The 13,591-nt window shown below is 37.5% G+C and overlaps 1 protein-coding gene across 1 annotated transcript in view; it reads left to right on the forward strand.

The window, feature by feature from the left end:
* Positions 1–13,591, forward strand: part of Grm3 (glutamate metabotropic receptor 3) — an 85,500-nt gene that overhangs the window by 19,760 nt on the left and 52,149 nt on the right. Inside the window, exon 2 of the mRNA XM_026414570.2 lies at positions 576–1,431. Within this exon, the coding sequence (XP_026270355.1) occupies positions 576–1,431 (856 nt within the window). The remainder of the gene's footprint in view (positions 1–575; positions 1,432–13,591) is intronic.

Consider the following 13,591-nt stretch of genomic DNA (forward strand, 5'->3'; position numbering starts at 1 on the left):
TTTATTTTGCTTAACCTAGATAATAAATGTCTAATTTGGAATGTCCATGTGGCACATAGTTCCCAAATTAAACTCTTTCAAAGTCTGCCTTTTTTAGCAAAAGAGGGGGAAGTGAGAATTAAACACCCTGGCTCTTTCTATACAACTGCAGCCAAGTTGTCTAAAAACTGAATTTGGCCAATTCACTGTAGTTCATTGTTTGAGCTCTAGCAGGACCCCAGAAACTTATAACAACCACACTGAGGGCATCTGAACAGATTTTCCCAGTCTAGGGTTTACCATAGTCTAGAAAATTCTACCAGGTGGTGCCCTTCTCATTTAGCACTATGCACTTTCCCAGAGCAAACACTACCTGCTTTGGATCACCTTCCTAAATATCCAAGTAGAGTATCCAGGGAAGGGTCTGATATACTCTCAAGAACTGACAAAAAAAAAAAAAAAAAAAAAAAAGTGTGCTGATTTAGAGATGAAAAGGTACTGGTCAGAGGTAAGGCAGGTGTTATCAGTTTTCATGTTCATTCATTTAATTTCCTCGAAGTTTTAAAGAAAGAACTCCCTCTCTTTCCTTCTCCCAGGTGGCAAACCTTCTGAGGCTCTTCCAGATCCCTCAGATAAGCTATGCGTCCACCAGTGCCAAACTCAGCGACAAATCGCGCTATGATTACTTTGCCAGGACCGTGCCCCCCGACTTCTACCAAGCCAAAGCCATGGCCGAGATCTTGCGCTTCTTCAACTGGACCTACGTGTCTACTGTGGCCTCTGAGGGCGACTACGGAGAGACTGGGATTGAGGCCTTTGAGCAAGAAGCCCGCCTGCGCAATATCTGCATCGCGACCTCAGAGAAGGTGGGCCGCTCCAACATCCGCAAGTCCTACGACAGTGTGATACGCGAGCTGCTGCAGAAGCCCAATGCGCGAGTGGTGGTCCTCTTCATGCGCAGTGACGATTCACGCGAGCTCATCGCCGCAGCCAGCCGCATCAATGCTTCCTTCACCTGGGTAGCCAGCGATGGCTGGGGCGCACAGGAAAGCATTGTCAAAGGCAGCGAGCATGTGGCATATGGTGCCATCACTCTGGAGTTGGCCTCGCATCCTGTCCGCCAGTTCGACCGCTATTTCCAGAGCCTCAACCCTTACAACAATCATCGCAATCCCTGGTTTCGGGACTTCTGGGAACAGAAGTTCCAGTGTAGCCTCCAGAACAAGAGAAACCACAGGCGGGTTTGCGACAAGCACCTGGCCATTGACAGTAGCAACTATGAGCAAGAATCCAAGATCATGTTTGTGGTGAATGCTGTCTATGCCATGGCCCATGCCCTGCACAAAATGCAGCGCACCCTCTGTCCTAACACTACCAAGCTCTGCGATGCAATGAAGATCCTGGATGGAAAGAAGCTGTACAAGGATTACTTGCTGAAAATCAATTTCACAGGTAAGCAAGGCGCCTTTAATCATCTTCTGTGGTGCAAACAGGTGGAATCATACAGGAACTGAATACCTCTGTCCCCAACCAGAAATCCTTGTTTCAGAGCCACAAAAGTTTAAACTGTTGAACATATATTCAAGGTACAATAAGAAGGCTTTTTGAGGTTTTTACTTATTTTTAAGTAATCTTAGTTGATTTAGTATATGAGAATCAAAGGCCTCCTAGGCTGATGGCCCCACTGTGGTAGCTACCCAGATGTGGGCCATGCTACATTTGCTCTTTCTCATTGTTAGCTGCAGGATATGACACATATGACATGGCCATTTAATCTCCTTTAACAAAACTGGCAACTGTCTAAGGAATATGAACTTCCAAACCTTCCTTGTGGGAGATTGAGCAAAAGAATCTCATAACTTTCACAGTGGGTGAGAGAGAAAAAAAAGTCACTTTTCCCAGTGCTTAATTAAGGGCAAAACTGAAAAGATACCCAGACATTGTAGTTTATTTCTTCTGTTATACAGAAAACTTTTCCTATGGGTTTTAAGAGTTGTGGTTTTTCTTGAATTATGGTGTTCAGTGAAACTTTTTCTGAGAATCTTAATATATATAATCAAATTGAAGATTAATGGAAGTCATTTTGATCAGTAGTGACCATGCAAAGTATATTCTAAGATATTTTTGCTGCCTCTTCATTTACCTCTAAATATGTCTGAATATGTCTAAATATAGTCATTTGTTTTGTTATCTATCTATCTATCTATCTATCTATCTATCTATCTATTTATACTGGGGATTGAACACAGGGGTGCTTTGCCACTGGGATACATCCCCAGACCTTTTTACTTTTTAAGACAGGGTCTTGCTAAGTTGTTTGGCCTCACTAAATTGCTGAGGCTGGCCTTGAACTTGTAATCCTCCAGCTTTAGCTTCCCAAATTGCTGAGATTACAGGCATACACTACTCTACCCAGCTGTATTTTATTTTAATGCATCTTTAACATATAAAAGAAAAATCTTTAGGTTTGCATTCTGTACTAAGACATCATTTCATTAAGGGACTAGTTCTGGGAACTCAGGCTTAATGCAAATCATAAAATGGTAATTAATATTAGACACAAACAATTTTGATGCCAAAACATTACAATGATACAATACTTGCATTTGCCTAAATTGCTAATAATCTTTCATGCTTTAGGGCATCATTCAAGACTACATAGTCTTTATCAATTTATTTATCATCTAAGACCTGAAAATTTATATACATATATGTTACTATCATTGAAGCAACTGGAAGGTGTCACATCCATATTAAAGGTGATGCCTCAGAAGTACAGTGGTCTGGGCTGGGGTTGTGGCCCTGCAGTAGAGTGCTTGCCTAGCATATGTGAGGTGCTGGGTTTAATCCTCAGCACCACATAAAAATAAATAAATAAAATAAAGGTATTATGTCCAACTACAACTAAAAATACAAAAATTAAAAAAATAAAGAAGTACAGTGGTCTGCAAAAATTGCTGGCAGTAGGCAAGAGAAGTCTGTGAACATTAGCTCCTATTCTGGAATTTTCACCCACAGGCAGCCTTGAAAATAAGCACAAATAATGCCATCATGCATTTTTTTCTTCACTCTCCCCAAAGGGAGACAAAAGCAATACAAATCCATACTGTCACTCTTCCCTCTTATTTATCTGATAGAAATAACCTCTTACCATTAGAATTATTATTAAAAGTGGTCATAAATTTTTGCACTCTGCATTCCCACATGTGTATTGATTCATATAGAAACAATAACATATATACACATATAAATATAAATAGTACTAAATAAACATTCATCTCAAAATTCCAGATCCCTTCTGATTGACATATCCAGAAGATAAATGAATCATAGAGTCATTAAAACTAAATGAACTCTGGGTTATCCAAAATTAGCATCTACAATGCATTTAATTCTTAAGATAATTCAATACATAACACCTTCAAACTACTCTTGGGATAATTATTTATCTTTATTCACCACATTTATTAATTAACTTTGTTTTTCTAGTTTTCTCATTAATCCTTTGATGAAAATATACAAATATATCCACTTATCAACACGAAAGCTCAAGATTTCAGAGAGCCTTTGCAAGGTGATTTATGTAACCAAAACATTTTCCTTCATCTGACTGCTTGGATTTTAAAAGCCAAAGAAAAGTGAAGAAATAATGCCATTATTAAGATAAATGAAACAAAAGTATCTTCTTTTTTGTCTCTCTTGTTCAATTACTAGCTCTTGTTCAACAACTCAGTTTGGCTATGCATACCTGATTACAAAGTGCTGCTTTAACCTTCTCAATTTGCCTTACATTACCAGTCCCTCTCCATCTCTGAAGAGAGCAGCAAGATGAAAAGCAGGTTTAAACTATAGAAAATAGAGGAAATGTATATTGGCCACAAGGTGAATATGCTTAGCAATGAGAATTAGACAAGATGATGCATAACTAATGGGAGGGTACCAAGATATTAAATTAGCTAAGTAGTACATTTTTTTAAAAGATGAAGATTGACTGTAAGAACCTAGCACTTTACTAGGAGGTACATAAATAGAAGAGAATGGAGATTATAGAATGACAATTTGAGTTCATAGTAACCTGTATATGATTAATATATACATACTTTTAAATCTAGATATAGATTAAAGATTATAAGCATAAATGTCATATTACTGATTTACGATTGAAAAGGTATCAAGTTTTTTTTTTCTTTGTCAGCTATTGCAAAACAGGTGCTTGGCATTTTTTTATGATATATTATCTCTATTTTTCTAATTTGAATATTGATGCAATGGACTAGGCACATAGCAAACACTTAGCAGACACTAAATCTGCTCAGTTGGGCCAAAAAATAAGTTCTTTCCAAATGCATTTACTCCAAGATTCTTCTGAAAAGAGACAGTGGTAACCAATTCTCTAATAACTCTCACCTTTACAGGATGAAAAAGCTAGGCCTCCTGAGTATTTTAACCACAGAGTTTAAAATATTCTCTGATGTTTGGTGCTTTCTTACTAGGGAATACAAGCATTGGTCAACATGAGTTTTGTTTAAAGTTAACACAGTTTAAATATTCCTTTTGCAAAATAGATTTTGAAGAGCTATGCCTTATTAAATTTCTTCTAAATAGTGAGCTTTCTGACATGGGTTGGATCCCATGTATATCCCACATTCACCCTTCTTTCCACTGAAACTACATGCAGTTCCCCCAGATATGTTATGCCTTTGTTTTGCCTTTGTACCATCTGAACGTATCAGTTCTTCCACCTAGAACACTCTCGCCCTGCCCCCATCTGCCGTATCTGCCTCTATTCCTATGTGTCTTCAATAGTCAACTTACTTGATATTTGCTAAGGAAACTTAACTTGAACTTCTAAACTGAATTAAGTACCCCTCCTCATTTTCCCGCATTGTTCTGGCATTTTGCTTTCCCTCATACCTTCCATCCAATCTGCCAAAATATCCTGTTGGCTCCACCTTCAACATGGATCCAGGATCTGATCGCTTCTCATCATCGCAATGGCTACGACCACCACCATCGTCCCAGCCACCAACACCTCTAGTCTACATTTGGTATTATCCTTCCAATTAAGCCTACCTCCAACCAGCCTCCACAATCTATTCTCTACCTGCCAGCCAGAATGCCCTTTAAAAATGTAAGGCACAGCAAGTCTCTCCTGTGCTCACACCCTCCAAGGACTTCTCGGGCTTCACATGATCCATCAGGCCTGAGAGGCCCTGCGGGACCTGCCCCCGCCCCTCAGCTCTGTTGGTGTCCCTCAAGCTCCCTCTTTCTCACTGCACACCATCAAGCACTGTTTGTACCCCAGGGCTTTTTTTTTTTTTTTTCAGCCAGTTATCTGACTATAGTGCTCTTCCCCACATATCCCTGGGCTAATCAGCTCCCTTGCTTGCCTCATGTCTTCATTTATATATTACCTCCTCTGCCGGAAAACCCCAGGGCTTCCCTCACACCCTGACGCCCACCACAGTTGCCCCCTTTTTCCTTTAACCTGCTCTTCTTTCTTTTGATCTCATGGTTTTTTCATCTCCTGCTACACACACCATTTATTACTTTAGTGTTTATTCTTTATTGTTTGATCCTCACACTAGCATTTTGGCTTCAGGAAAACAGAAGTCATTACTGATTTTGTTCACTCGTGTGTTCCCAACGTAATAGGTGCTCAGTAAATATTTATTTACTATGAACTGCATTTCGCAACCAAACTCTTTTGCCAGAACTGTGAGCTCTTCCAAGGGACAGAACATATATATCATCTCTTATTTCAAATACCTAACAGTTTCGGGTATAGAAGAGGCATTATATAAATGTTTACTGAAGGAACGAGGAATGAAAAAAAAATCAATCAACAGATTTATAAGGTGATTCTTTCATGAAAATTTAATGTATATGTTTTATTTATTAACAAGTGAATTTCAAGAAAGAAAATATGACTTCTGAAATGGCTTGCTTTTACCTAAGCACTCTCCTTCAGTTATGTTCTATCATTTCCTTTGAGATAAATGTAAAACCAAATACCATTAGAGCTTGAAGATATTCATCACCATCTTGTAGAGGAAACTCCCCAAAATGAAACCCATTTTCCTATGGTCATACATCTGTTTAGTGGCAGGGCCATGATTGAAATCTAGTTTACTAAATCTAGTGTTGCTTTTAGACATACACAAAGGCTCTGGGGATAGGATGTCTTTGATGTCAAACACTGAACTGAACACAACTTCTGGCACATACTAGATATTAAGGAAATGCTTCTCAAAAGGTTTAAGATATGCTTCTTTTTGTGTTCCATTTTATTATCCCTTCAATGCTCCTGGGCCACTTGCTCAACTAATTGGAGAAAAGTGGTGTATCCAACACTTGAACTTTGGAAGGTGGAACTTAAATCCCAAACCTTAGAATATGAAGTTTGAAAGCAAATTTTTAATTAAATAAATTTTCTATGTGAAAGAGTCATGGTTTCCCAACATTCAAAAGTAAATATTTAAATGAGAATTATGTTTCGTGTCATGTGACTTTTCAAAGTGACTCTGAGTAAAATTTTGCCTGTGCAGCATATAAAAGGAAAACATAAACTACCTCAGACAGTTAAGAACAGAGGAAATAGAGAGGCCTATTAAACATTTAAAGAAATGCAATGTCACTGTCACTCTGTTCATGGTGCAGTACAATCTCTCTCACTTTTCATTCTCAGATCAGTCCTAGAAAGTAGAACAGAATAAAATCATAGAGTTACAAAGGACCTTCCTGAATGATGAGCTTTGTGCCTACTCCTCACTTGACAGAGGTGGAAATTTAGGATGTCAGCATTATTATCTTCACTTACTAAAGCACACAAAAGTGGACTCAACTGTCAGGGTGACGTGGCAAGTGGAATACACTCAATTCAAAAGAAAAAAGAGTAACCACTTATTGAACATACTACCAGAAGCACTCAATACATATCTAGTTTCAAGTGGACACTATCTCAGGACTCATTCTTAACATTCCCCTGTGTGATTCTCAAGGGTGGGCTACCATCTTTGAGAATGGAGAAATTAAAGATTTAATTTCAGAGGAAATTTGTCCAAGATCGCATAATAAATAGAAGATACAACAAAGCTCTGATTTAATCATTCATTCCACAGATATTTAAATGTGTGCCAGGGCCCTAGGGACCCAGCAATAAACAAGAAAGATGCAGTCCCTGTTTCCTGGAAGGTACACCAGCCTCTCCAGAATAACTCCAAACTATAGAAGCAGGATCAGTGAGAGCAACACTATTGGGGCATTGCCCTTTGCGTTTTGTGCTGTTTTGGCTTTGGTTTAACTTTTGGTTTGGGATTGGAAAATTATTGTGAAGCTTTTTTCCAGAATAGATCTAAATTCCATGAACAAATCCAAATCCCAGAGCTTGACTTAACAGTGAAGAGAGCAATCCCCTGTTACTGGTGACCAAAACAGGACTAAATAGGATGCACAGCTATGACAGATTTTGTTTGTTTGTTTGTTTGCTTGCTTGCTTTCCCCAGCCTCTACTCACTTCTTAGTACCATAAAGCAGCAGCCTACAGAGATCATAGACCTAGCACCTGGTGGATAGGACCCAACTTTGATCTTATGTTTACAATTCTCCATATCTGGAAGAGCAGCAGATGAAGAAAATGGGTAGTCCAGGCTTGCTGCCCCATTCACCTCTGCGCCTGACTCATCCAATAGGAGTGAGGATCAAGCCTGGTTGGGACTATAATCACAAAGCACAGGCCAGGCAGGGCAGATTTTCTAGGACACTGCACTCCAAGGAATACATTTTAGCTGGCCCCAACCCAGCAAGGCTTTCCTCTTGAAAAGTACAGGGCCATCCAAGGCACAGCAAGGAAGCCAAAATGGTAATGGCCACATCTTTAGATGAATGGGCTTTGAAGTCCCTGAAAGAGCAAACTGCTCTTGATCTTGCTTCCTCCACTGGAACATTTGTAGTTCCCACAAAAGCACAGAAACTTGTTCCAGCTCTCCTGATCAAAAGCATTTCGAAAACGTAAAGATAAATATCCTGTACTTCTTTCTTCCCCTTTCTCTCTGGTCAGCTTCCTGGGGTTACAAGAATAAGATTTAAACCCTCTAAGGGCACCACTAATGTGCTCACTTATTTGTTTATGCACTGTGCATCTGTGCTTTGGTGTCTTAGGAGCTTGAGAAATGGTTCTAATTTTAAGGTCATGCAGTGGACGCCTAATTGTGGACTTTGGTCTGTGCTTTCTGCTGCTATTTGCTATTACTATTATTATAGTTACTATTATTATTACTATTTTATAAAACCTAATTTTATCTTAATTTATTCGAATTCCTCTGTGAAACAGAAAAAAATAAATCCTCATCATCCCCAAAGAAGTATGAAAGAAATAGATCTACCACTTTGCTAATCAGAAGAAAAAAAATATAATAAATACATGATTTCCTCTATCTTTCCATACTTTTAAACACTGTGGCATATTTACAGGACTATCATTCACAAAAGAATATGAAGGTTGGAGAAAATGTTTTGAGTATTTTTAATGCAACTAATATACCATTTAAAAATCAGTCACCCTATATTCCTGACCTTTCTGACATCCTGTGTAATCCCAAAACAACCTAGTCTTTAAGGGTTTCTAATCTGAAAACATTGTCATGGTCAAGTTGAAAACCCATATTTTTCCTACTTTCGTATACTTTTATGCTACCCCTCTTCTTCAATGGGACACCGAAAAAACAACATAGAGAAAGGAAGTATTTTCAGTGGGCTCAACAAAACATTTCTGACCCGGACAGCAACCACACACTGAAATGGGGGAATTTTTTTCTACAGGATCATCATCTAATGAAATAGGAAGGTATGGGAAGTTCTTCCCAGAGTTTAATTTGGTAATCCTCCCAGTGACTTACCCATAATTTTCATTGTGCCTGAGCACTGGACCCAACTTCTGAAGATTAGGGATGCTAACACAACATCCCAAGAAGTAGGCATTGAGAAGGATGTCTACAGACCTTGACAACTGTCCACCATTTCTAATTCCCTCTCACTTTAGACATTTAACAAATGTGTGCAGTGCTCCTTAGTTACTTATATGATATTAGCAGGAAAGTTTACATGTCACTAACCCCTAATACTGGACCTGGGGCAATGTAGGCACTCCACTTATGTCTGACTTATTCTACAACTATGGTAGTCAAAGGATTCCTCCCACTGTCTAAAGTAAAATAAATTTGGCAGAGTCCTCAAAAGTTATAGTAATAGCATCTCAGAATATTTAAATATGTAATTCTATTTAAAAAACAGTTTATCTAGCAGAGAGCTATATTAAATCCTTAAACTAATATTTCAACTACAAAAGTTAAGTCATACACACATAAGCCCACTGAGCCAAGTATAACTACATGTCTAAGATTGACCATGAATATTAACCTGCTATTTGTCCATTCATTCAGTCATTCTTCTTCAAGAAGTAACCAAATTTTCCGAATATAACAATTTGTCAATATAGTGTACTAATTAGTTAGCCAATTCAGAAAAGATTATTATTTCTGTTTTAGTTGTAGAATGGGTTTATCACATACAAAACCCAAGTGTAGGAGAATAATTTGAGAACCATTGGTCCAGGTTATTAAGATTCTTTGTTGAGCCAGGTACAATGTAATCCCAGCAGCTCAGGAAGCTAAGACAGGAGAATCATGAGTTCAAAGCCAGCCTCAACAAAAGGAAGGTGCTAAGCAACTCAGTGAGATCCTGTCTCTAAATAAAATACAAAACAGGGCTTGGGATGTGGTTCAGTGGTCAAGTACCCCTGAGTTCAATCCCTGGTACTCTCTGCCCTGCCCAAAAAAGAAGATTCTTTGTTGAAACAAGACCTCACTTTCTATTCTATAGTAAACAGTTGGTTAGCTGTAGGTCTCACCTTTTATCATCGCAAACTTCTTAAAAATTTGTTCTTCATGATAAAGCAAAGACAGAATTGGAAATTTAATATTATGAATTGAGTCCTTTTATAATATTCTTTAAAAGATGGAGGGAGGGGGCTGGGGTTGGGGCTCAGTGATAGAGTGCTCTCCTAGCATTTGTGAGGTGCTGGGATCCATCCTCAACAACACAAAATAAATAAATAAATAAATAAACGTATTGTGTCCAACTACAACTAAAAACATATTTTAAAAAAACTGAAGCAAATTTGTGGGCAACAGTGACATTCATGTAATGAAGACAGAACATCATGATATCATTATGAAACTTTCAGTGTTTCATGGGTATCAGTAACAGGCACTACGAAGAATGGAAAACAAAGAGTAAAAAAGTTATTTCAGCCCTCAAGTAGCTTTGCAACTAGCAAGTGTAATAAAAGAATATAAATATAACTTATACACACTACCCCAGTTCACCATTGGCACCTTGAGAGGGGTAAGTTCACAGTATGTACACAAAAAGAGAAATCACAGTGATAGAGGGTCAGAAAATACTTCCTAAAAGATTAACACTGAGTAGGACTATGACTTTTTTAGAAAAAAATGGTGCAATGTCAATGCCATTTGGTTCAGCTTATGGAAAATAGCAGTAATAATAAACGATCACCTAACATTCATTATCCAAAAATGTATTTGTTAACTCTTTCATTAATTGCCATAATGATGTCTTCAGTAAAGAATGACTCATAGCATAGACCTCCAATTATATATTTCACTCCTTCCACTGAGAGCATCAAATTGCACCAGATCAATGTTTGCAATATCATACCATTATTTCCGAGAATCAATAGTAAAACACAGGAAAAAAAAAGTAATCACTCTCTTAAATGCTATTTAAGACTACATTTTTCTTCCCTATCACCCCATTCTCTTGATCTAATTACAAACCTCCATATTTAATTAAAAGCAAATTGATAAAAGAAAGGAGAAAAATACTAGGTCTGAAACTCTTACAGAATTTCTATGCACAACCATTATAGTTTTGTAGGTTTTTTCAGTGTGTCTACGCATTTTTCTCATTGAGTTCATTGTTATCAGCAGATTGTGGTAGTTTGTCACAACTCAGCTTTTATTTCTAAAAGAGTTAAATACCATAGATTCATTCTTAAATTGGAACTTAAGAATTCCCTGTTGAAAATTTTTGTTTATAGGTTACTTGATCACTGATAACTACATGGTAGCACAATACCAGATTTTCTGGGTTCTTATAAAAAGACATTTCTGTTCCTAAAATGCTTGTTATGTCTAATAAAAAATGAAACTTTGATAACCTCAATTTTAATAAAAGTGAATAAAACAAGGCGTTTATAATGAAACTATTCATCTCCTTATTTTTAGTCACTAAGAACTCTATGTCTTCTTTAGACATATTTAAACAGTAAATTATAAATAAAATATTTCTAATAGGAAAACAAACATGTCAACTTCTTAACATGGGTCACTTGACTGATTTTGCCTGATTAAGTTCTTCCTAAAAACTTGTTCTGTGGTTAATTTCTTCTCAGTTAAATTTCTTCCTTTTCCCTGGGGAAATTTACATGTTCTTCTTCTGCCTTTTGTCTTGCAAGGATCTTTTGTTTGTTTTTGTTTTATGGTGCTGGGAATGGAACTCAGGGCCTCATAAGTGCTAGGCAAGTTTATCTTGCAGGGTTTTGTTCTTTTTGTTTTTATTTTGGTACTGGGGATTGAACCTAGCTGTGCTTTACCAATGAGTTTCATCCCCAGGAATGAGACAGGGTCTCAGACTGGCCTTGAGTTTGCAATCCTTCTGCCTTAACCTTCTGAGTGGCTGGAATTACAGACAGGTGCCACTGCATCTGGCTTTGCAGGAGTTTCTTGAGGCTGAATTAATCCGTTTGCTAAATAGCATGGAAAAGAAAGTATAATTTATATTTTTTCTCTTGGGAAAATTATATCATAATATTTAAAATACTGTGGCAATATATAGGATTCTGACAGACACTTTTAAAATCCAACTAAAATTAACTAATTAATTTAACAACAGAACTGAGAAAGCAACGGCCTATATCCTAGCCTCCTACTTTTTTCTTTTCCCTGCCATTTACAGTTTAAATTTGCTCATTCAAGCTACTAGACCAGAGAGATTGAATTAATTAACTTGATCCCCTGAGTGTGCAGGTCCATCCCCTTTTCCCATATCCCAAGCTGCATTTTGGCAAGGAGTTTATTTACATGTCCCTCATGCTCCATGGCCCATGACAAGAACTCAGGCAAGAAGATAAAACAAAAACATTGCCAAGAATTCAAAATTCTAAGATGCTAGTACTTGTTATGATGAGGTATGCCCACTTGGCACTTCATCATTTCTAAATCACTTTAAACACACTGTAATTTTAACCTTACCATAGCTCTGTGAACTAGGTGGGTCAAGTCAATGTTATTTACCATTGTCTAGATGAGAATGTAAAGGATGGGAGAGGCGAGGTCACTTACCCAAGGTCAAAGAGAAAGAACTCTTCCTAGAATAGAATTTACATTCTTTGATCATTATCCAGTAATATGTCCCCTTGACTTCCAAGATAACAGGGAGAACAGTGATTTCTATGTGATAAAGTAGAAAAAAATATATAACTGGAGGCCAAAAGTACTCTGGTTATGGTTATTGTTGAAGAGTCTTAAGAAAATACTAACACCAAAAAGAGTAAAAGACACTGAATCATGGCCCTATGGATTGCAGCAAGTCCCAGAGCCAGTTCAGGTTTCCTCTGTTAATGGTTTAGAAACATAACAGATACTCCAAATAGACCTAGTGAAGATGGCATGTTTGTCCTTATCTTTCATATGATTAAGACATGTCTATTTCTGAGAGAATGAGAATTACTGGTTGTATTTAAAGAAGATGGTAATATATTCTCCACTCATACTGGAAGAATCCTAAAGGAAATGGACTAGAGACAGACTTTGAAGAAACAGGGAAATTTCATGTAGTCATTCAGCACTTATTGTAGATCTTCTTTGCATCAGTCCCAGCCTTAGACCCTGGGAATTAAGCAGTGTGTGTGTGTGTGTGTGTCGGGTAGTGGTGATTATGGTGGATTTACTATTTTACATAAGGTTGGTAAAAGATATCTCACTGACAGTTTGATTTATGAGCAGAGACTTGAAGGAAATGAGAGAGAGGCATTGCATTGCTGCAAAGAGCATTTCCAGCAAGGGAATAACAAAGTCTGAGGTGAGAGCCTCCTGGATGTGTTTGAAGTGAAGCAAAAGGGCCAGTGTGGCTGGATGAAATTAGCATGGAAGAAGAGGTGAGGTCAGAGAGGTATAGGGTCCAGATCTTGTACAAGTTTCTAAGTTTTTTTACTTTAATTCTGCGATTAGAAGCAGTGGAGGCTCTGAGAAGTGACAGGAGCAATATCACAGAGTTGGAATAAGACACATTTTAAAATTATAGTTACATATAAAAAAGCCAATAGATAAACCTAAAGAGACTAATCAATGTTGACATCCTGATATATATATATATATTTTTTTTTTCTATAAATATCAAGTATCCTCAGCTATTTTAATTTCCCAGGAAGAAGCCATTTATTAAAATCCCAAGGCACTTGGCTAAAAACCATAGTCAGTTCTCTCTGATGTTCAATACCAATTAAGCACAGGTGAGTTTACCTCTCATGAAA

This window comes from Urocitellus parryii, chromosome 3 (assembly GCF_045843805.1).
Source record: "Urocitellus parryii isolate mUroPar1 chromosome 3, mUroPar1.hap1, whole genome shotgun sequence".
NCBI lineage: Eukaryota > Metazoa > Chordata > Mammalia > Rodentia > Sciuridae > Urocitellus > Urocitellus parryii.